This window comes from Propithecus coquereli, unplaced genomic scaffold (assembly GCF_000956105.1).
Source record: "Propithecus coquereli isolate 6110/MARCELLA unplaced genomic scaffold, Pcoq_1.0 Scaffold70, whole genome shotgun sequence".
Taxonomy (NCBI): domain Eukaryota; kingdom Metazoa; phylum Chordata; class Mammalia; order Primates; family Indriidae; genus Propithecus; species Propithecus coquereli.
In genome coordinates this window covers 2,277,992-2,301,673 of record NW_012153063.1, presented here as the reverse complement: position 1 = coordinate 2,301,673, position 23,682 = coordinate 2,277,992, and the positions used below count along the sequence as shown (strand labels likewise).

Sequence of the window (23,682 nt, the reverse complement as noted above, 5' to 3'; positions counted from 1 at the left end):
ATCTAACACTAGCTATATTTAAAACAAAAGAAATTATGAGTATAAATGCATATAACACATACCTGGTAGCATAAAATTTTTTAAGACCTCAAAATCAATTTATTGACATTCATTTAGGACCCTTAATTTAATTGTGAGGATAAACAAAAGAGTTTAGTTTAGAAGCCAAGTAAGTGGGGGAAAAAAGACATCAAACACCCCTTGAACAACAGGAATGTAATTAGAATAATTTAGAGTAACAGGGAAGATAATTATGAGCCTGAGGTTTATTAAACTCTGAAATAAGCTTATCAAGATCTATGGAATTGCCCTTCCTGGAGATATTTAATATGGAACTAATTTCTACATATACCTGCCTTACATGGAGGTAAGGCAGTATCTATAGCTGAACACAAACTAGAGTAAAGGAGCCCCTAAAATTAGGGGATGTTAGAAAATGCTATAACCTTATTAAATGTATTCCAGATTTTTAACAGAAAGGCAGCAGCCAGCACAGCCTACAAAAACAAAAAATATCAGTGTTTACCCAGGACTGTTCAGAGTAAGAAGTTTTCTTATTCTGTATGATAAGCTTCAACTTATTTGAGAGAAGTAACTCAAGATGAAGAGAAGTAATCTGTAAGGTTACTCAAAGCTAATTGGTCTTCTAACATCTCTTATCTGCAACTAACTGAGGCTTTCTGCATATCCTTGTTTCTAAATTCTAACTATTAAATTCCATACCTGTAGGAAGGCCTTCTTGAAAGAATTTCCCTTCGTTTTTGGGAATCAGTTACACTGTCCACTGACTCCTGTGAATCTTCACTTTCTGCAATAGTTGAAATCTGAAAATAAAGAAGAACTTTATCTTGATAATCAAATTTAGTTTCCATAAAATTTTTATAAATTTTAAGAAAAAGCCAAACACAAAAATATATATGTAAGCCTTATACATGCTTCAGTAGGGGAAAAAAAAATCAATTTTCATGGGAGACAATCACACCAATCACTCTCCCCTTCCCTTTACTTACCCTATTGACTATTTAAGATGAAGTCAGAGAACCTGAAACATCTGCAGCTTAATTTCTTTCAGGAATCCATGATACTGATTCTGAATGCATCAGTATTACTTATCAATTTTTTCTTACATTTGTTGTAACAAAACTATCAATTAAAATAAGGCTCCTGACATGCGGGATAGAATGAATAACTAAATATTTGGTCAGCAGTCTATAAAGTGACTATCCAAATATTTTTAACTACTGTGTAAACACTTATGAATATATTTACAATTGTATAATTAAGATCGGCAATCCCTCACCACATCCCAGATGGCTGTTTCTAACAATTTAGGAAAAAGTCCTTTCTGCATATAGACATGCTTCAAAGTTGGCAGTCTATAATTATTTTTAAGTAAAATTCAAGGTAAGGAAAGAACTATGCATTTCTGGTTAAGTATCCCTAGACTGAAAAGTAATTATATAATTGAATAAAGATTTTACATGGAATAATAGCAGAAACTAGAATTTATTGATAACTTACTATGTGCCAGGTGTTATGCACTTACATATTATTACATTATTTAATACTCACAGTAAAGTAGGTGTCAGATGGGTACTTTACTACTATATCCATTTTATAGATGGAAGAACTAAGGCACAAAGAGGTTAAGTAACTCACCCAAGTCACAAAGTTAGGAAGTAGTGGAGCCACTGTTAATACTTAGCATCTCCATTTTAGACATCCTTACCAGCATCAAAATCCTGGTGGTTCCAGTCTCAAAGCAATTTTGTCAGAAGCAGCAACCGGTGGCATTTTTAGATCATTTCTAGACTAAAGTTCACTCACCTAAAATGTTTACCTGTCAAATTAATACTGCCAAGTTTCTCTAGTCTAATCAGCAGGAGCCTTATGCTTCTTCCTGAACTAGGTGCACATGATGCTGTCAGAGAGAGAATTATATTTAACCAAGACAAAAGGGTCTGTGTGGGTTAGCTCCACATCAGAACATACAGCAATGGCAGTAAAAAAAAAACATATTCAGAGGTACTTGAGAAATTTCAAGGGTACCACGTATGTGGTGTGAGCCTGATGGTTCTGGAGAGTGGGTACTCATTTTGACAGGGCTTTGTGATATGCATGCTCACTTTAAAACAAAATCAATTAAATCCAGTAATGCGCCCCATCCAAACACTTTAAAGTACAAGTAGTATAGTCTGAAAAACCTAAAAATCAATAGGCAACATTTAATGAATTCAGTAATGACAGATAAAAAGATGGGCAAGGCTGAATTTAATCTGTGATTCTCGGAGAAGCAATAATGCTACAGTAATTGCCAAAGGAGCATGTAGAAAAATTTCTCATTTATCAGTAGCTGCTGTAACTAGCCCATACAACAGTTTCTGCATACACTTTTTTGTAGATATAGAGCAGATTAGGAACTATGAAAAGGCCTCAGCAAAGGGTCAGAAATTCAAGGAACAGTGACAAGTTTAAGACTGAACTCAAAGTGGACAGTACTGTGACAATTGTTGTTTACCTTCATTAATACTCCACTCAGAATCTACTTAGTTTCCCTGCAGCTCTTTCTCTCTGCCCTCTGGTTGACTCTTAAATTAAAAGTTCCATCCTTAACCCTCTCTTAAGGACTATGGTGATTTAGTAATACCACCTCCAAGTTGAACTCATTAAAACATTAAAATATGCTACATAAACAACCCACAGAATAGTTTTGAAATGAAATACATTAATGTTACTTTTTAATCTGTGGCCCTTGGTAGATAAAAGGTTGCCCTTTTTTGATTTAAAAGATTTTGTCAATTCAGACAGAAATAATTAACTTATCATTATTTAGTGATTACAACTTTTTAAATATAAAGGGAATTGAGAATTATTCAATACCACATAGTGAATGTAACATTTCCTCTTTGGGAATACTATTCAGAGAGAAGCCAATTCCTATGAACTCTAACAAACCCCCCCCAAAACAACAACAAAAAACTGCCAAAGAATATACCAACACCTAGAATGAAGGCTAATGTAAACTATGGTGCAATGTAGGTACCTCTATTATAACACAAATGTACTAATCTGGTGGGGGATGTTAAGAATGGAGGAGGCTATGCATGTAGGAGGCACGTGGGAAATCTCTGTACCTTCTTCTCAATTTTGCTGTGAACCTAAAATGGCTCTAAAAAAATAAAATCTCAAAAAAAAAACCATACCGGATTCACATTTCTGAGACTAACAAAAACCATGTCAAAATCCATTTTATAAATAATTATTAATTATGGTTCAATATATACTTAACATATTATTAAAAATAATCCCATGGAAAATTATATCTCACAAGTATCACAGATTACTACCACATTCCAATAATGGAACCTCTTTCTCTGGTCCTCATCTCCTATTACTTCTCTTATTACCCACTTCCTAAGTTCCTTAAAAAGGTCTTTAATTTTGGCTACTTCCAAGTCAAGAAGCTTTCAAAAAGCCAAACTACCACTTGCAGATATAAAGCTTTTAGATCTGTATTTCACAACTTTGGTTTGTTTAAAACCCATATTGCCTTTTTATATGAGGGAAAAACCTCCTAGTTTTGATTATTTGAAATTTGAAAATAAACTATATGGTTACTAGAACCAAATCAAAGCAATGGTAATATTAGATGTTTTCTAAAACTATATATGGTTCTCTGGAAACTTAAGTACTTTCCCTGCGTAGAGCTGAGACTCATGGTTTAGGTACAGTTTTTTACTCACTGGATCAAGCTTACTAAACATCTAGAGCAGTGATCTTCAAACTCTTAATTTGCAGATCTCCCTTATAAATAAGAAAATTTTACATAAGTATATACATCTTACTTGTAAATTTTTAAAGTGTACTTTTTATAAAACCAGAGTTCTTAAAGAGATAGGATAAGTATAAATATTAAAAACTAATTTCTACATTTCGTAAAGGTAAATCATTTAATTTTTCACTATCGTGAGAATGATGTGATTTAATATGCTTCACTAAAAAATCATTTAATACCTTGTAACAGTGATTCAGAAATCTGATTCTAAGCTTGGGTTTTTTGAAATGTGATTTAACACCTGCTAGTGTTGGAAAAGAGAACTCATAATATATAGATAAAACTAAGTACCTTTTAGGCTGTGCTGTCATTTTCATCTACCGATTATGCAAGTTTTTAACAAGATTTATCTAGTATATTTTCATCTCCCTGGCTCTAAGTCAGCTTATTATATGCTCATATAAAAGTGTTACTATTTCATATTTTTAACAAAGAAGTTAAGCACCCACTGAAACTCCAGAATAAACTTCTGAACAGTTTAGAAAATTCTATCTCTAGGGTTTTTAAAGTATATAGATTTGAGTTTCTAAAGGAGACAAACTTACATCTCCAACTACTCTCCTCTTTGCTTACTCCATTCCAGCAACATCTTTCTGCTATTCCTTAATATCCCAAGCATATTTTCACTTCAAACATTTGGGTTTGCTTTTGTTATCTGCATGGCTCTTTCACTTCCAAACCTTAGGATCTTCATGGCTTAACCTCCTTCACTGCCTTCTGGTCTTAGCTCACTGTGTTCCCTGACCATGTTAGGTAAACTAGAACACCCCTCCCTCCACATCATTCTCTATCTGTTTCCCCTGCTTTATTCATCTCTCTAGCACTTATCCTCACCTGACATACTTTATTTTTTCATAGTCTGTTTCTTTTCATTCAAATATCATCTTGAGGAGAATAGAGAAGTATTATTTGTTCACTACTGTCTTTGATATCACCTAGAACAGTGACTGGCACATAGCATGTGATCAATAAACATTTGTTGAAGGAATAGATATAATAATTTAAAGTAATATAATTCATAAATCCTCTCTCTGGCACTATATTGAAATGGAGGAGAAGTGAGGATGTCACTGTCAACCCCTATACATTGTGAAATTCACATTATTTTTGCAAGGATTCTCACATAATCTATTGAGAGGTGGTTTATGTATATACATACAGATAAAGTTAGGGCACCAAAGCCAAGCCAGATACGAAATATTAGTACATATTAGTTTTTATACTAATTATATAGATTAATTATATAAATAGAAATCCCATTATCTTATTCTCACATCAAGAGAAATGAACCTTGTGTATTTTGAAAATTTTGTTCAGGAATACTAATATTCTCCCACCTAGAAGTATGAGGAACCTCCTTGTTTGATCACCTCTTCTGATATAAACTACTTCCTAGTTATTAATACTAATCACTATTAACCAGTTGAAATGAACATTAAAGTTTAATAAATCTTCCATGGTTTAGGCCCTTTAAAGCAAAATAAAAATAGTATGTTTTTATCTCTATTGTAGAATCCAGGGTTCAGAAAGTCCAACTTTTCTTCTGCAAATATACACACTTAAAATTGTAAGCATAGCTCACCTTAATGGAAAAATGTGCTCTTGAAAAGATGAATACATATTTCTATACAGTTAATGGGCATATAGTCCCCAGGTCTAAATTATTTTATTTTTTTAGAGACAGGGTCTCACTCTGTCACCTAGGCTAGAATGCAGTGGGCATGATCATAGTTCACTGTAACCTCTAACTCCTGGGATCAAGTGATTCTCCCGCTTCAGCCTCCTGAGTAGCTGGGACTACCAGTGTGTGCCACTGTGCTCAGCTAATTTTTTTATTTTTTGTAGAGATGGGGATCTCACTGTGTTGCCCAGGCTGGTCTCAAACTCCTGGCCTCAAGCAATCCTTCTGTCTTGGCCTCTCAAAGTGCTAGGATTACATGCATGAGACACCATGCTTGGTTCTCCAGGTCCAAAATATGTTGTCCCAGAATAAAGATTAAAATTAAGCATATAATCAATGATATCACATATTAAAACCAAAAATTATAGTCTCAGCAAATTTTGTGGCTATAATTTTAGTAATTTTTGTGTGTTCTTTATAGAAAGATCTTCTATATGGCTACATAGGGATGATGTGACAAGGTCATTTGACTTATAAATGTCCAAACTGGGTCTAGGTTTCCTGACTGACAGGTCAAGTTCTTTCCACTATTATTAAGAGGAGAATATGGCAGGGAATTAGTAATGGGATAGTATGGAGAATGGTAAGTCAGCATTCAATGGAATAGTAACTGAGGCAAAGGACTAATGCTCAGTCACTGTGATTTCTTAGATGTATCAATTCTTAGGTCTTTACCTGGACAATATTATCTTGTACTTGTTAGCAAATTCCATTTTCAGTGTCTTATGGAAATTCATACAACTTAATGATTTCACATAAAAACATTATTTCTTTTCTTCCCACCCCCCTGCCCCATATAAGTGTCGAAGCAAACCAAAAGCACAAGGACAGAATGAAGTAGAGGTAGGTAAATGCAGCTCAATGACTCAATAGTATAAATGGCTGATGAAATCTGATGACATTAATAGAATGCTTCCAGGACAAAGAGAGCACTTCTCCTCTCTACAAGTATCAACCAGTTCTGGTTACCACACTCAAGGAAAACGCAACAGCTCTCACCCAGAAGAAAACCACCAGGACGGTGAAGAGGAATCAATGCTATGTCTTATAATAAATGGCTGAAGAAAAATAGGAATTTGTTTAATCTAAAAATTTTCTTAAAAATATGAAGGATGTGGGGTATAGGGAACAGGAAGCAGTCTAACAGAAAAGGACTTGCTAACTTAATTTCCAAGAATAGAACTGGGATCACCTGGTAAAAGTTTTAGGAAGCTACAGTTTTGCTCACCACGGGAAAGAATATTTTGGCAGTCATTCCTAATTATAAATAGGTTACTTCAGGAAACTCTGAAAGTGCTCAAGTAATGCTCTACTACCATTTAGAAGAGGGGAGAAATGTTACATAGGGGAGTTAAGTAACAGACTAAGGGCTAGGTAGGTAACAAGTTTGGTGTAGACCTAGAAGATCTCTAAGGTTTTTACTCAAGTTGAAATTCCATGTTTATAGAGGAGAAGGACAAAGACATAAAGAATAATTTCTCACCTTCCTTTCTAATAATAGTTCTCTCCAAATCTAGGACCTAGGACTCACCTGTGTTCCGGAGAAAAGTCTTTTTAAGTCCTTACAGGAAGACTGTGAAGCAAAAAATATGAAATGGGAGGCTGGGGTTATGGCCTACTTGAATGAACATTCAAGTCTTTTTTTTTCTCAATAAGCTCAATTGCAAAGATCTATACTGCTCTTGGTTCCCTACAGCTAAACAGAGTAGTCACCTTCAAAGATTTACAGTGACTTTTTTCCCTTTGGATCAAACCCAAAGGAAAAATCTCCTCAAAGAATAAGATAACATGCATAGTATCATCTCTGACCCTTAAGATGTACCTTCTGAATATATTATTATTTCAAAGTTATATACTCTAACTGAAACCTTAAACATAGCTGATTTTACAAATGCTTGAGTGATCTCTAAGCTCAACTAATATCTTCAGTAAGGTTATTAACTAATTTTTGATCAAGGGTTTATTTTCTTTTTCCAATTGCAGGTTTAGAAAATTATACAGTTATTATTTTTATATCTCAGTTTTCCTTAACTGAGGTACATCAACTCTACACAGTCTCTCCCAAGCATTTCCACTTTATCCCATGTACTTAAAGTACTTTCCCTGATCAATTCTTTTTCTTCTGTACCTGATGAAAAAGTCATTGTTTTTATGTCTATTCTTGTGTATATATGTTCCTATACATAAGGTGACTTTACAGACGCAGCATATTCCTTTACTGTGGAGTAAAATAAACTCTGAACTAGATGTGCTCTTATTTTCATAACTAATGAAAGGAGAGAGATAATGGCTATAAACAACAGTTATGAAAGTAGATGCAGAACTTTTTATACACATACCTGAACTGTCTGGACTTGTGGAGACTGAATAACTGATGGCTGGGCCGCCTGAATAACTCCATGGACTTGAACTGTCTGCCCGTTGGGCAGCTGTACTAAAGTTACGGTGGGAGCAGATGATGTTGCATGAGCTGCTGGCATAGATACCTATGGTGTTGAACATAGAAAAAAATTACCATCACAGATACCTCCTTGGGAGTACTCATGTTCAATATGAAATATCTTTTTAGAAGCAAAAATACTTATATACTTTCTGTTAGATAAGTATTTCACCAATATGAAAGAAACTAATGATTTAATACTTTTTTTTTTTAGAGACAGGGTCTCACTCTGTCACCCAAGCTGGAGTGCAGTGGCAGGATCACAGCTCACTTGCAGCCTCAAACTTCTGGGCTCAAGCAATCCTCCTGCCTCAGACTCCCAAGTAGCTGGGACTACAGGTATGTGCCACCATGCCTAGCCAAAAAAATTTAATATTCTTTAAAAAAGGAAAAAAAAAAAAACTCTACAAAAAAGCCAAAAACTACCCCCCTCCCATTTTTAGCTCTTCCCAAATGACAAAAAACTATTTTAATGTTACATTAAAATATGTAACAGACTTCTTCTGAACACTAAGTACCACTTTATTTGTATGCTGCTTTATATTTTCCTACCTGCTTTTATATCTGATTTCTCATTTTGTTCTTGAAGAAAACTGAAGACTGGGCAATAAAGAGTATCTCCATTTTAAACACAGAAATAACAACTGCTCAAAGAGTTTAAGTAATTTACCCAAGGTCAACAGATATGCTAGCCCTGAAGAAACATAAAGGTCTTCAGAATATCATGTGTTAAATGAGCCATGTTTTAAAATCTAATTGTTCTCAAACTTGAGCAAAACTGACCTGCTAAGTCTAGAACTAAGGAAATTTTAATGAGTCAATATCCAGGTTAAGAGTCCTTAAGTCATACATGTCTATCAGATGGGATTCATTGTTCCTATGATTGAACACACTCAAAGTAGGAATTTTATTTGCTCATTCAGTAAACAGTTATAGGGGACCTATGTGCCAGGAGCAACATTAGAACTGAAACTACAAAAAGGAGAAACATATCGGTCTCTGACCTCAAGGAAATCACTGGGGGTGTGTGTGTGAAGGAATGGGGAAAAGAGGCACAAGTAAATACAATTCAGTGGAGTAATGAATTTGCTAAGAGAAAAATGGACACATTGAAAAAAGCTACCCTACCCAACCTAAGAGGAGGGGAGGCTTCCAGGGAAAAATGTGAATTTGGAACAAAGAATACAAGTTAGACTTGTTATTATTATTACTTGCAGGGGAGAGGCATAGAATTTTAGGGAGCAAGGTTAACAACACCAGAAGCAAAATAGCATACATGGCAAAGAGGGATAACCAGCAGTTCAGCACTACTGGAGCACCCATGTATTTTACTGTATGATGTAGGAAGTACCCAGAGAGAAAATAATAGAGGTAGGCAGGGGCTAAATGAGCTAGTCATAAAAAACCTTGTTCATGTCACATTAAAGAACTTGTATTTTATCCTGAGGAGGCTGAGGAAGCCACTGATGGGTTTTTAAAACTCCTTAATTTCATAGTGAGGTTTGCATTTAGATAGATCATTTTAGTGGCAGTGTGAAAGATACATATTTCAGGTGGAGAAAAAGGTGGTGGTGGGGAGAAAGCAGTAGTTAAGGTATGAGATGATGAAAGCCAAAAATAGGGCAGCAGCAGTAGTAGGGATGAGAATGAGAGAAGTGATTTTATGAAAATTTGGGAACAGATCAGGAGGAATAAAAAATTACCCATGTTTCCATATTTGAGAGAAAACAGGGAAACTATGTCATTAACTGAAACAGAGAACACAAGATGGATAAGCTTTTGGGTTGTAATGGAGGATGATGAAATTGATTTGACATCTGAATTTGCAGAGATACTTAGTAGGCAGTTAAGTATTTGACTGTGAAGCCTGGGGGGAAGATCCCTACTGAAGACAAGAGTGTTTGGCACATAGATTAAAACTATGAGCTTCTACCTTTGGACAGTTAGGAAGTCCTTCCTCTGTAATTACTTCTCTTTGGCCACTGTAAGTCTTGCTTAGTTTTACCTGGTTCTCAAAATGTGGTCCACAGACTACTTGCATTATAATTACACAGGGTGCCCTGTTTGTAAAGTCAGAATCTAAGAGGAACCCAATGATATTTTCTCCTACACTGAAGTTTGAGAACCACAACCTTAAGGTTATTCAGAGTATTTCATCTCAATTTCATATAAATGCTTTTCTAATATTTGAAGCAATTATGTCCTCTTCCCTGAGTCTTCTCTAGGGTAATTATAACAAGCTAACTCAATGAATAACTCCTTTCCTACCCTTATCATTCTACATAACGACTGGTTGCATTATGAGTTTATAAAATACAAATACACAAAAATAAAATAAAAATCCTGTATATTCTTATAAACCAGAGCTAATCAGTGTTAATATTTTTGCTGTAGATCTTCTAGATGTTTTTTAAGGCACATGCATACAATCAATTTTTATAACACACTATTGTGGAATCTATTTTATCTTTCCAATGTGTCATAAATATCTTTCCATACCATTAGTAGTCTTCTTTAACGGTTTTAATGGCTGAACAGAAAATTACATAATTTGTTAAATAAATTCCTTACTGTTGGATATTTAAGTTTTCAAATTTGCCTACTAAAAGAAAGCTACAATGATCATCCTTTTACTTTTTACTTAAATCTATAAAAATTTACACTCTCATTGCCAGTTTTTCTTTCAGTTTAAAAAAATATCTGTAAATTCTAAAAGTAAAATCAGGTATATCATTTTTTTTTTTTGGAGACAGGGTCTCCCCTCTGTCACCCAGGCTAGATTGCCAGTGGTGTCATCATAACATCATAGCTCATTGCGACCTCAGACTCCTGGGCTCCAGTGATGCTCCTGCCTTAGCCTCCCGAGTAGCTGGGACTATAGGCATGCACCACCACGTCTGGCTAATTTTTCTATTTTTTGTAGGGACAGGGTCTCACTATGTTGCCCAGGCTGGTCTCAAACTCCTGGCCTCCCACAGTGCTGGGATTACAGACGTGAGCCACCATGGCTGGCCTCATTATTGTTTTAGGTTGACTTTCTTCCTATTACTACTTAGGCTGAATTTGCTTTCTTCTGTTCACTGACCAAATCACAATCATCTTGGATTTGTGTGACAATTTTATTTTCCTGGCATTTAAAGATTGACATTAAAAAGTAACAGGAATCAGAATTATGAGAAGAAATGTCAAAAGTGTATGATGTTATGTGTGTTAAGGAACTTGGATAAGCAAGTGAAAAAAATTCTGTAACTGGGAGTAAAAAGACCTAAAAACATATATAAATGGGAACAGATACTATAACTCAAATCTGATGTCACTCTACTTTTAAGTCTTCAGTACTAGAGGGCTGCCTGGTAAAGATGATAAACTGAACATGTACATATCATTTTGTTCCCTCCTGAATCCTTAATTATACTTCACAAAATTGATTTTTTTTTTTACAGGCATAATGACACCAGCATAGGAGAATGGGAAAGGAGATAATAGTAATGGAGTTTTGGAAGCTGGAAAGCAGGTGGATGAATGGTAATGAACTGGGAAGACCTCAGCAGGCCAACTCATGATTTGGAAGCAGGCAATGCCTGATTTGTACCACAAGATCTTCAAGAGGATCAGGATCTATGGCACCCTAGAAGGTGGAGTGAAAAGAGACCGAAAATAAGGAAGGCTGTGAGGAGGCTTTTTCAGAAGCAATTGTATCCCCTCTCCTACTTTCTGTGGAAGAACAACTAATCTACTCCACCCTGACACAAAATGGAAATTATTCTCTGGACAGATGGTCTCTTGAATTCGAACACCAGGCATTGCTAAAGGTGGCTACTAGAGCCCAGCCCTCTTCTCTTACTTGGCTCCCAGGCCTCTTCTCTATAAGCAGGGGATTAGTGAAGCCTTCTTTGGGGAACCTGACCAATACTCAGAGGAAAGACCTAAAAGATACTGACATTAGGACCACCACTATCACCCTAAAGTGAAGCTCACAGCTCACACAGCTATTAGGCACCAAATATCCAAAGAGCTTCCAATATAGCTTTTTGGTCCCCTATTTTTAAACCTGAGCACACAACTACAAAATATCAAACGTTTGAGAAAAGCCTCTAACATGAAAGATGGGGATCAAAACAAATGTGTGTGGGAGGCTATATGGAATATCTATGTGGGGTGAAGAAAATGAAACAAAAAAAACCTAATTAATATACTCAGAGATAAGAGAAAATACTGCCTTTGTGAAACATAAATAAGATGCTATTAAAACAAAAAGAAAAAATAACTATTCAGAGGAAAAAATAATTCTTGGAAATAGGATAACGGAAATAAAAAATTCAACAGATGGGTTGGAATATGTTGAAGAAATCTCCCAGAAAGCAGAGCAAAAAAGATGTAAAACGGGAGGAAAAAAGATGAGAAAATTAGAGAAACAGTCCTAAAAGTATACTGTCTGGATCACAAGGATTCTAGAGGGAAATTAGAAAGAATAAAGGAAAAATACCACCAACCAAATAATTTAAAGAAATTGCCCAGGATCGAAGACATGAGTTTCTACTACAAAAGGGCCCACTGTATATATAGCACAGTGGATAAAAACTGATCCAAATCAATGTCCATGATAATAAAATTCTGAAGCACCATGAACAAAGATTTTGTAAGATACCAGAGATACAAAATAAGAAATGAATTTAATGTTTCCAAACAACACTAGAAAAAGCTAACTGTGGATCAAATCTTTAAAAATTCCAAAAAAAAATTGTTACCAAGTCAAACCTTCTTTCTCAAGAAACCATAGGAAAACATGCTCTACTACACCAAGAACACAAACCCCAAAAGAAAAAGACAGCAGGATGAAAGGAGTTCCCAGGGTGACACTATACAGTAGACTTAGAGGACAACCAGATGAGACAAAATGGTATGACCCAAGAGACAGATATGCTAGGGATAGTCACCATCAAGATGCATGCTGGCCTTGTACCTTCTTTTTACCAGAGGGCAGAATGCTTGGCTGAGCTCTGATTCTCACCTGGGGTTGCTTGCCTTGACCCTATACTGATGGAAGTCCTCGCTCTCTTCCCTTCTTTCCTTCAGCCTGCCTCATCTCAGTACACTTAGTGTATGTGGCTTTGTCTTACTCCTGAGGGTTGGAAATCCAGTATCTGACCTACACTTTAGCTCAGTCAGACACCCTAACTGTGGTGAGCCCTTTATTTCCATGATTCATTTTTGCTCAGTGACTTCCCTAGGAACTTTTAAACTCTTGGGGAAACTGAAGCTAGACATACCAGAGCTTCTGCTAGGATTATTTTCTTCTGGGAGCCTTTATCTGAAAGAGACAATATGATATTCTTACCTAGCAGGTTAATATTTGTGGTTTGGCTTTTATGTTAACCACTTTTCTCACCCATATCTATGTAAATAGTTGTTAATAATATATTTGAGAAAAAAATATGTGAGAACAAAAAAATAAGAAGGAGAGACTATCCTAAAGATAGGATGTTTAAGACAAAGATGAAAGAATCAGGAATTGTACTTAAAATATACAGGAAACAAAAAACTACTAACAACCTTGAAATTTACTTATATGTCAATTTATTTGCTTACCCTATTTTTTAGTTTAAGCATATATAAACTCAGGCTTTCATATCATCTGCACCCATATGCCCAAAAATAAATCTGTGTGATATTAAAAAAAAAGCAGTTGTCATAGCCAAGATTTTCTTTCCTGGAGAGAGCCAATTTACTCACCAGTTAAAAACGTAATCATTTCTGGATCATGTCACTACAAATACTATATTAATGTTTAACAATACATTTTACTATTTGTTACTGAATTAATACTATCATTTCTAAACATATGCTTATACTAAGTAAATAGGAATTCTGATATTCTAAGAACATCTCTGGTCATTCTATGTATATCTCTGGAATAAAAACTAAATTCTCTTGGAAACATACTCCTCTTGGAAGAGACACAGCTTGGAATCTCTCCATATGCTTTATACCTGGGCTAATGTGGCAATCTGTGGCTGGGCTTGAACTGTCATTTGTTGGTTTTCAGCTTCTGTTACAGCTGCATCTCCACTCTGCTGGTTCTCTGCTCCAGATTCCATGGTCATTTAGTTACCTATAATAATATGGAAGAATGTTACAAGCACTACAGTGCTTTGTGCTTTCATGACTTTAAAGGTAAATTTCAAGTTATAAATAGGTATATGTGGTGGTTAGGTTAGCAAATGCACTCAGAAATCTAGTTAAAATATAATGTAGCTGAATTATTGTCAAACTTGTCCAAATTTGCTGAGCTGTAAAAGTTCCAGACCCTTCCAAAAATAAAAATCTTTCTTTTCTCTTGGCTGTTTCTTCCCAATTGGGATATTACCCCATCTAGAAATAATTAGGGATTCCTTTCTTCCATGAATCTCCCCTACTAACAAGGAGAAGAGGGATGGCAGTAAAATTATAATCTTCCCAAACTGTACCAATCAGGTACAGAGAGAAGGTAGAGAATAGAAGTGAGCTAACAACAGAATCTATGAGATACTGGCTTCATGGTATCTCCTATATGTGTATTTCCCCTATAAGAGAGAAGTAGCAGAGAAATTGCAAGCTACTTTCACAAAAGATTACTGGTGGTAGGGCAAAATTAGATCAAGTTTCAAGAGCCTAAGTTGTGGGACATTAATATATAATAGAAAGGTAGAATAAATGGACACAGAGCCAAATTGGAGGCCCCAAACACTAAAAAAGTTAAGGTGTTCTGACTCCTCACCCCACGTATAGTGTGCAACACTACACCACACACATATATACATACACAGAGAAATAAACTACCTTTAAAAGTTTTAACTGTAAAATTCTGGGTAAGTTAATTAAGATTTCTTTGTCACTTTTTAGAGCCTGCTTTGCTAACAGCTTAGTATATCTGTTGGGTAATCTGGCAGTGGACGGTAGCAGAAGTAAGTGAAGAGCAATTCCTAGTAGCAGTGGCTACTGTACATGGAGGTCAGAGAAATTTCTGATAACTGGGGAAGCAATCCTGCCTAAAGGATTCAGGAAAACAGGCAATATTCATAGTACTTGTTATAATTCAGTGCTTAGCACATTACCTGTCGAAAATGAATTTATTAATAGTGTGGGACTACCTATAGTGATTCCACAAATAACACAAAAAACCCATTGCTTTTCCAGAATACATTTCATTTATTTTATAACTCTGAAATTGATAATCAAAATTGTCATGGATCCTTATGTGATCCTTATACACCATCACAATGTATTACATACTAATATATCTTGCTATCTTCATAGGGTGCTATAAAAAGAAAGTGTTTTACAAGTGACAGTTAAAAACGGAAATGAAAATATCTCTGTGGAAATGAATATAAATAGTTTAGAAATACCAGAATCTACAAAACACAGATGACAAAGGAAAAGATTAACAGATTTGACAATATTATTATTTAAAACATTCACTATTCCTAGGACTGAGTTTGCAAAAAAACAAAGAAAACATTCATAAAGTCACCAACGTAAGTGCACGAGGAGAAAGTATCTGCCACATATAATCAACACAGTAATATCCAACATACAAAACTGCTACCAGTCAATACAAAACTATTATTGACTAGTTCAGAAAGATAAAGTTCAAAGGTATTCACTGTAGATTTTTTTTTAAATAGCAAAAAAACTGAAAACAAGTATCCATCATTAGGAGAACCATTAAAAATAGTCTACCTATAATGTAATGACATACTGTAAAATAGAACCCCATTTATGTTACAAAAACAAGTAAAACAAATTGTTGTAAAGGTGTATGCATGGAAGAGACGTGGGAAGTTAAACACTAAATTGTAAGCGGTAGCTGTGAAGAGAGAATTAGGATTTGGCAGAACTACAGAATGATGACTTTTACCTTTTACTCTTTACATATTTTAGTATTGATTCAGGTTTTTTCTTCCTGTGAGCATGGATCCAGGATTACTTGTACAATTAACAAAATTTTTAATATCAGAAATCATATATAACATTTTAAAACTATACTTCAATCATGATTTTGAGATACTCAACAAAAAATTTTTCAAATCCCAGATATTTTTTTTAACACGAATAGTACATACTTTATTATGTTCACAACATTTTTTTAAAATTTCAGAATATTACAGGGGTACAAACATTTTGGTTACATAAATTGCTTTTGTACCATCTGAGTCAAAGTGTGCCCATCCTTCAGATAGTGTGCACTGTACCTGTTTAGGTGTGAATTTACCCATCCCCTCCTCCCCCCTCCCTTTTTACATGAAATGACCATTTATGTTTAAATTTTGCCTAAACTGTTTACTCTACATTTCTAAATAATAAAAATTAACGGTTTTTTAAAAATTATCAAATAACTTTAGTTATTATCACTTGTAATAATTCACTGAGTTGTATACTTACAATCTGTGCTCTTTTAAACTAAAAAATTTAAGAAAGACATCAAATGTAACAGAAAACAACAACAACAACAAAACAGTTCACCTATCTTGAAAGTTACCCATACTTTTGGTCTGGAAGAAAATGGTATGCAAAAACAAAAAACCTCATTTCAATAACAATAAATGAATGAATCCATTCAAGGATGCTATTGAGTCAAGCTAAATAAGAGTAAACATCCATAAATTTTTCCCCATTTTCTCCCCTAAATAATCATTTTCAACTAGGATGAAGATAAACAAATGCAAATTTATACCTCTGTAGACAAAGTATACACAACCATTTTTAAAAGACTTTATTCTAAGCCACATTTTTTAAGCTATGCTGTCATCTGATATTTATAGTTTCACTCTACTCTCTGATTAAATGTAATCTGAAGCACAGATCAGTCACATTTCTTTTGTTTTTGTTTGCTCTACAACAAATTGAGACTAATTTTTTGACGTTTAAGGTACAGGGCATCATTACAACTTTTTGTTTTGGAAAATAAAACATTTATTACTGTATTTTAATAAAGGAACAAAACCATTACTGATATAAGTTAATTATAGCTGCAAAGACATAGTCAAAATGATTTTCATCCTTCTTCCCTCCACAACTGGATAATATTTCTTTTTTTAAGAAACCAAGGTATGATATTTCCAATGGATAGGAGCTCTCATTTAAAGTGCTAATGTTTTATTATTATTTCATTCAGGTGGCCTACCGATCCTTTTTCAATGTAGGGCACAGTCTTCTTAATTTTTCTCTTAGCTTAAGTAGATACCAACAACCTCTTGGGCAACAGTACAAATATAGTCTTTCATCGAAAAACTTAGGCCTTTTCTCAAACTGCTGGTAAGAATTATTTAAGGAAGACCAGTTTTTTCAGATGAGAAACTCAGTAACTCAACTAAAACAGACACTGTTATTTTTTTCACCTTGAAGGTACTGAAATAGCAATCTCCTAACTGGACTAAACTATTAATAGCATTTAAAGTGGGTGCAATTATTTTGACTTTGAAAGCTTCTGCTAAAGAGATGGCATAGTATCATGTGTAGGATCTTCAATTTTTCTATTAATCCAGTCTCAGTCTACCCAAGCAGTGCTGTATCTAGACACAGGATTAGATATTAGGGGAAATTTATATGGGTTCCTAAAGTTGTTTGAAGAAAGGAGATTCCTAATTCACTAAACATATGCAAAAATACAAAAAACCCAAAATTGAATAATGCTAAAAAATAAGAAAAAGACTAGATACATATGAACTCAGAATGTTGTAGGAATATTGGGCCTGAAATATTAGAAACAGAATGGATCTTAGAAATCACTTAAAATATATTAATGTTATTGGCTTGACAATACTGTAATTCTTGTTCTTCCAGTAATTATGAATTTTAAAATTCATCTGGGATTAATGTTGAAAAGTTGAATTATCAAAATTTATCCTTAAAATTAGCATAAGACTAATCCTTTGGAAACTATGAACTTAAAACAAATTTCAAAATAGTGTCATGCCTAAAAGAAACAAATTTTTAACCAATTCACAAAGATATATACCATTTTGCTATTATAATGGTCTCCAGAATTCTACCTCCTAATATGAAAAATAAAAAGCAAAGTGATTCTGTAATATTATTCACCCAATCTTATAAAAAACAAAAAATGCCACTATAAAGTAGGTGGGAAACAGAGCCCAACACTTGGTGGAAAGCTGAATTTGTAAACAAGTGACACTGTGACCAAGTGGCTGTTGGACAAATTAAACTTTCTGTGTTTCAGTTTCTCATTTCTCATTTGTAAAAAACAAGATGAATGAATTAAAAGATCTCTTCCAATTTTAAATCCTCTGATCCTAGGAACTGAGACCATAAAAAGATGTACGCACACACACATAATTATACAGGCCACATAATAAAATAATATTTTGGTAAAGGAAGTATTTCTTTTTACTATATACTGATTCACATAGCAAAGACAGATTGAATAAGAATAGGTCACCTAGCCTCTTTATCTTGGGCAAATACAGAGATATTACCATTCATTTTATAATCATGAGAATGCAATACAACTTGAGATTATTAGCAGTACTTGAAAAAAAATTGCTACAAGACCAGACTATTATCCAATGAAGATTCTCTTTCCCATGTTGGACACTGTCTCTTACTCATTACATTGCTCTGATCTTAACTGTTATGTTATTAAATAGGTCAATAGTCCCTTTGCTTAATTTTCAAAGAAAAAGCTGTTTTTCCTTTCTATCTTAGCTTCAAGAAATTTATCTGACTAGGTTTCCAAATAATAAAGGGCTTTGTCACTTTTATATCCTTTCCATAATTTTAATATTAGATATTAAATAGTTTAAACATCCCAGCAAAGTGTCAAATGAGTGCTTCCATGACTTTTAAAAGAAGAGAATATGTTCTGCAACAGTCAGGGGAGTGTTGGAATTCCAAAGAGGCATTAAGGATGAATACAACAGTATTGATAAATTTGGGAAAGAAGACCTTTTCTGATAAGAAAAACAGTATAAGCAAAGGCTTTAACTATGGGCCTTTAGACAAATGAGCGAGTCAGTGGCTGGTATCAGACCTTGCATAAGCAAGGAAAGCAGGGAAAAAAGACAAATGATAATAACTACTGGGGATAAAGCAATGAACAAAATAAAATTTTTAAAAAATCGCCTTTATAGAGCTTATATTTTAGTGTGGGGGGATAGGGGAGAGAAACTGAACAAGCAAAATATATAAGTCAGATGGTGGGAAGTGTGTAGAAAAATAAAGTTGGGAAGGATGTTGAATGGATTTTCAATATTATAAATGATGACCATTGAACCCTTACTAATAAAGTAGCATTTAAATTCACCTACTCAGCACCTGTGTGGAACTAGACTGAATCAGGGACAAATTCTGGCAGCACTATTTTCACATCTATCTACCTATAGCAAATTAACGAAAATCTTGGTCAAACTGAAAATTAAAGCTCGTTAAAGAAAGCAAGCCCATATCACCACTTTTGCTAACAATTATTAAGCAAAAGGAAAGAATGCTATATACCGGCACCATGTTCTTTTTCCTAAAATATTTTGCCCTTTAAGAAGTGCCCCAGTCCTTATAATCTTTAACATTCTAGTTCAAGTTTATGAAAAACCTTCCTTACAACTTAGTTAACTTTTTAATCTCCTAAATTTATGACAAATTTAATCCCATTTAGGATAAGAAATAAGTATTCGGAGAAATGAACTGTGAATTTTAACTCTGAAGAAGAAATAATGCATTCATAACTAATGGAACACATGCTATGACTTCTTAAAAATAGAAATGACCTCAATCAGAAATGAGAAAAAAAACACTTCCCCTGCACATTTAGCAAGTGGGCAACTCTTGAACTCTCAGCAATGCAAAATTCCAGGGATTTAAGGAAATCAGAAATCACATAAGCAGAACTCCAAAATCTCCAGGCAAAAGGCATATTTGGACACGTGATTTTAAAAGCTAAATGACTATTTTGTTGTCACAGTCAAACATAGTACTAAAAATATCCGAAGTAGCATACCTAGAAACACCTACATGAGATACATAATAGTTTCTACATAGTTACTTTATGCATGTACTTTAGTTTTTAGGATAACTATTTGAAAGCCTTGCTAACACATTCTTAACACCTTCGACACTTCTTGATTGATTTTCTAAAGTGTTACAATTAATTTACTATAAAAAGAGGCAAAATGTTTAGGTGCTACACAACAGATTTTAACTTTCCAAGAGTCAATAACTATGTTACAGTACCTGTTTTCCTCTTTTATCCTGTATAATTCTTTTTGGTTGTTAACTTTGAAAAACTTGCCATTTATCTTTATCTTATGTTCAATCTAGTAGAACTGAGATGTATACAATCAATACTGGAAATTTAGCAATGCTCCAGGTTTCTGATGCTAATAGTCTATCAGTGCTAAACACAGCACACTTTCATTGAAACCAGATAGGAAAAAAGTACAGTCAAATATTACATGTATATATGTATGTATATATATTCATACACCCCTCAATTTAATACACACCAACCTCAATTGTATAAACTTTAGATGAGACTGATCACACCTTAACAAAATGAGGTTATAAACATTCTAAGGGAACAAGTCAGAACAGGCAATGTGATAAACTAAATTGGCATCTTTATTAAGCTGAGTAAATTCTGACATAGTTTTCAGAAACTGTTTCCTCTGTGCTCATATCAAAGTCTTTCTTCCGCAAACAGAACAAATCCATATTTCAGCCTCTAGTCCAGGGATTAGAAGGCAAGAAAGTTGTATATGAAATTAACTCTGTGATTCAAATCTGATGAGATTTAAATTACACAAGACAAAAATAAAAAGTTTGAAAATGTGTTTATATACTTTTACAAATTCTTTGTAATAATAATAAATACCAAAATAACCCCCCCACTCCCACCACTGAGAAAGAGGGTGGTATATGGCAAAAGGGAATCTTTCCAATATTATTTAATAAATTCCCTGATTTGTTTATTGGATTTAACTCAAAGAAACTCTTTAAGTTCCATTTATTTCATTATTTATTGTAGTTTTGTGATTACCAGGGTATTTGAATGCCATCTTTGATAAGTAAATTTATTTTTAAAACATATAGCATACCCTATGAAAAAGATACTATCTTTAAAGGACATATTTAACAGAATTGAATTAGAAAAATGCCATTTGATTTATAGAAACATAATGCCTGATTTATGACAGCCATCCCAAAATATATGACTAAGTCTATATATAGTACCTGTCAATAAGAAAGCTTTAGTGCTTTCTCGAATCAAAGTTGTTTGGTGCTTTTTTTTTTTAATTGGCAAAATTTATTGCCTTGTTTTCCTTCAGGTAAGACTATACGCACAGCTCTGAAACAAGCCTTCATGTATCTGGTCACCAAGAGATAGTGTTGCTTAGCAAAGCAGCAACATGACTATGCATTATTTTAGATGATAACATTTTCATCCCATCTCTTCCCATTCCCCTTTCTTTCCAAACATCCATCTAATACTATGTTCATAGCATTCTACACTTTGAGGCTTTCAAAGAAGTAATCCTACAGAAACTTCTGCATATAAAGTGGTACTAAATGGATTTTTGAAGCTTTTTTAAAGAAAAAAAGATTATATAGCTCCTACAGTTACTCTTATAAAAACAATTTTTATGTTGACTAAAGTGTGAAGCTGTCTTCAAATTTTAAGTTCTGCTTTATAAACTAGCTCAATGCTGAAACTGTAAGGACCCAAAAGTTATTGTGCCCTGAAGTTAAATATTTATAGTCTACTATTCCATTTTCTTAACAAAACCTAAGTGACTATGTGAAAATCACTACATTCAAATGGGAAATGAATGTCCAAGTGTTTCCTAAATAAACTTATGAAATAGTATTTGTTATTTTGATAGTTTCATTTTTATCTAAACTTTGAAATGCCATTCTTCATGAATTATTTATGAATTAGACACAAAGAGTGAAAATTCAGTTTTCCTGAAGTGAGACAGCACATGTTGTGGTAGGAGTCATAAGACAGGAATTTTGGTTTTAGCTGACTTCACAGACGGAGAACTAGAGATATTAAAAGATTTGCAAGGAATTTACAAGACTTCAGGGTTATGTCGCATAGCCTCCAATATTACAAAAAGTGAAGAGTTCTTTGTATGTCTGGGTTTTTGTATAATGGGATTACATGGACTATTATGAAATATGCTAATCACTTTAATTACGTTTTGCTTACCAGTCAACCAGCAAAGGAAAAAGCCCAAGAACTCAAAGGTACCAAGGATATACTAGACTATATTTATTAATAAAAATTGGCCATGGCTAATCTACAAAGCTAATAAATGACATGTAGACAACAGCACAGACTTTACGTACAGGTTTTTTGTTTTTTTTTAAACAATCAGGGTTAACTCTTGGTGTTATACATTCTATGGGTTTGGACAAATGTATACTGACATACATCCACCATTACAGTATCATACAGAGTATTTTCCTTTATGTACAGTTTTGATAAAAGACTTGCTTCAAGTTCAGGTACCTTCATCTTTAATCTTGAAAGAATCAACACCAAATCCAACTTTTCAGGCAGATGTACTATTTTTTTTTTTTTACCAACCTGTTAGTGATTTAGGGCAAAGTCATTTTTGATTACCCCAAACTCATGCCATTTATCATGTCTCACAGGTGAGAAGTACTATATTAGTAAAACATGAGAGTTAGTGAAAACTCAAAGCAGAGAACCTTCCTTTGAAAGCTATAGAAAATGAATCTAATTTACTCAGTTTTAAAAAAAATAAGTCTGTAATTTCAATAAGTTTTAACTGACTAAAACATGTATGTCTACTTCTTTTAATCTGTACAACTCTAAAGAGGAATTGTTTTTAACCCTTCCTTTCAAATCTGTGACCCTCTAATAGGGAATTGCTCATTAAACAAATACTCTTTGCCTACTACGTAATAAATGTTCTGCTGAGAACTATGAGGACTATATAGTATAATGCACACAAGAACCTTTCTCTCAATAGCTTACAACCTAATAAGAGATAAAATATCTATTATATACAAAAGAGCTGGACAGGTATAAACTAATCTTTATCACCAGTTTACCTATAAATTTCCCCCAAACATTTTAAAAAAGTAATTTAAAACCATAAACTTCTATTTGGAAATGATAAGAATACAATAAATTATGGAAAAAAAGGAAAGCATAAGGTGGCTACTTATGGTAATCAGATGCAGATTAATAACATAATGAAATCATTATATTTTTTTACAATCTTGGCTAGAATATTTCCTCCAAGTGAGCTATTTATAAGTCTAAATGAATACTGCTTAGGAACAAAAACTTCAGTACCAATTAATAAGGAAAGAATCTTGAAAACTTTCTTTACAAACAGATAATGTTACAAGAGTGACAGTTATTGTGAAGTTTTTATACAACAAGTACATCACCTAAATTCTCCTGGGCTTAGCTTAGTCATTTATAAAAAATGAAGGAATTACTACTCCCTTCATGGGTAAATGTTTATAATTGTGAATTTTGCAAATAAAGTTTATGAGCAATACACAGATATCATAATAAATTTTCTAATAAATAATAAATTCTCAAAACATAGCACAGTTAGCTCTCTGTATCCTAGGGTTCTACATATATGGATTCAACGATCTATGGAGCAAAAATATTCAGGGAAAAAACTCCACAAGTTCCAAAAAGCAAAATTTGAATTTGCTGTGCACCAAGTACTACACTGAATC

The 23,682-nt window shown here is 33.8% G+C and overlaps 1 protein-coding gene across 1 annotated transcript in view; it reads right to left on the bottom strand.

Annotated features, from left to right (window-relative positions):
- CREB1 (cAMP responsive element binding protein 1) overlaps positions 1-23,682 on the bottom strand; it is a 70,646-nt gene that overhangs the window by 32,525 nt on the left and 14,439 nt on the right. The window contains exons 2-5 of the mRNA XM_012661240.1: positions 13,947-14,068; positions 7,856-8,002; positions 7,048-7,089; positions 724-824 (exon numbers count right to left, since the gene is read on the bottom strand). Coding sequence (XP_012516694.1) covers positions 724-824; positions 7,048-7,089; positions 7,856-8,002; positions 13,947-14,060 — 404 coding nt within the window. The 5' untranslated portion in view covers positions 14,061-14,068. The remainder of the gene's footprint in view (positions 1-723; positions 825-7,047; positions 7,090-7,855; positions 8,003-13,946; positions 14,069-23,682) is intronic.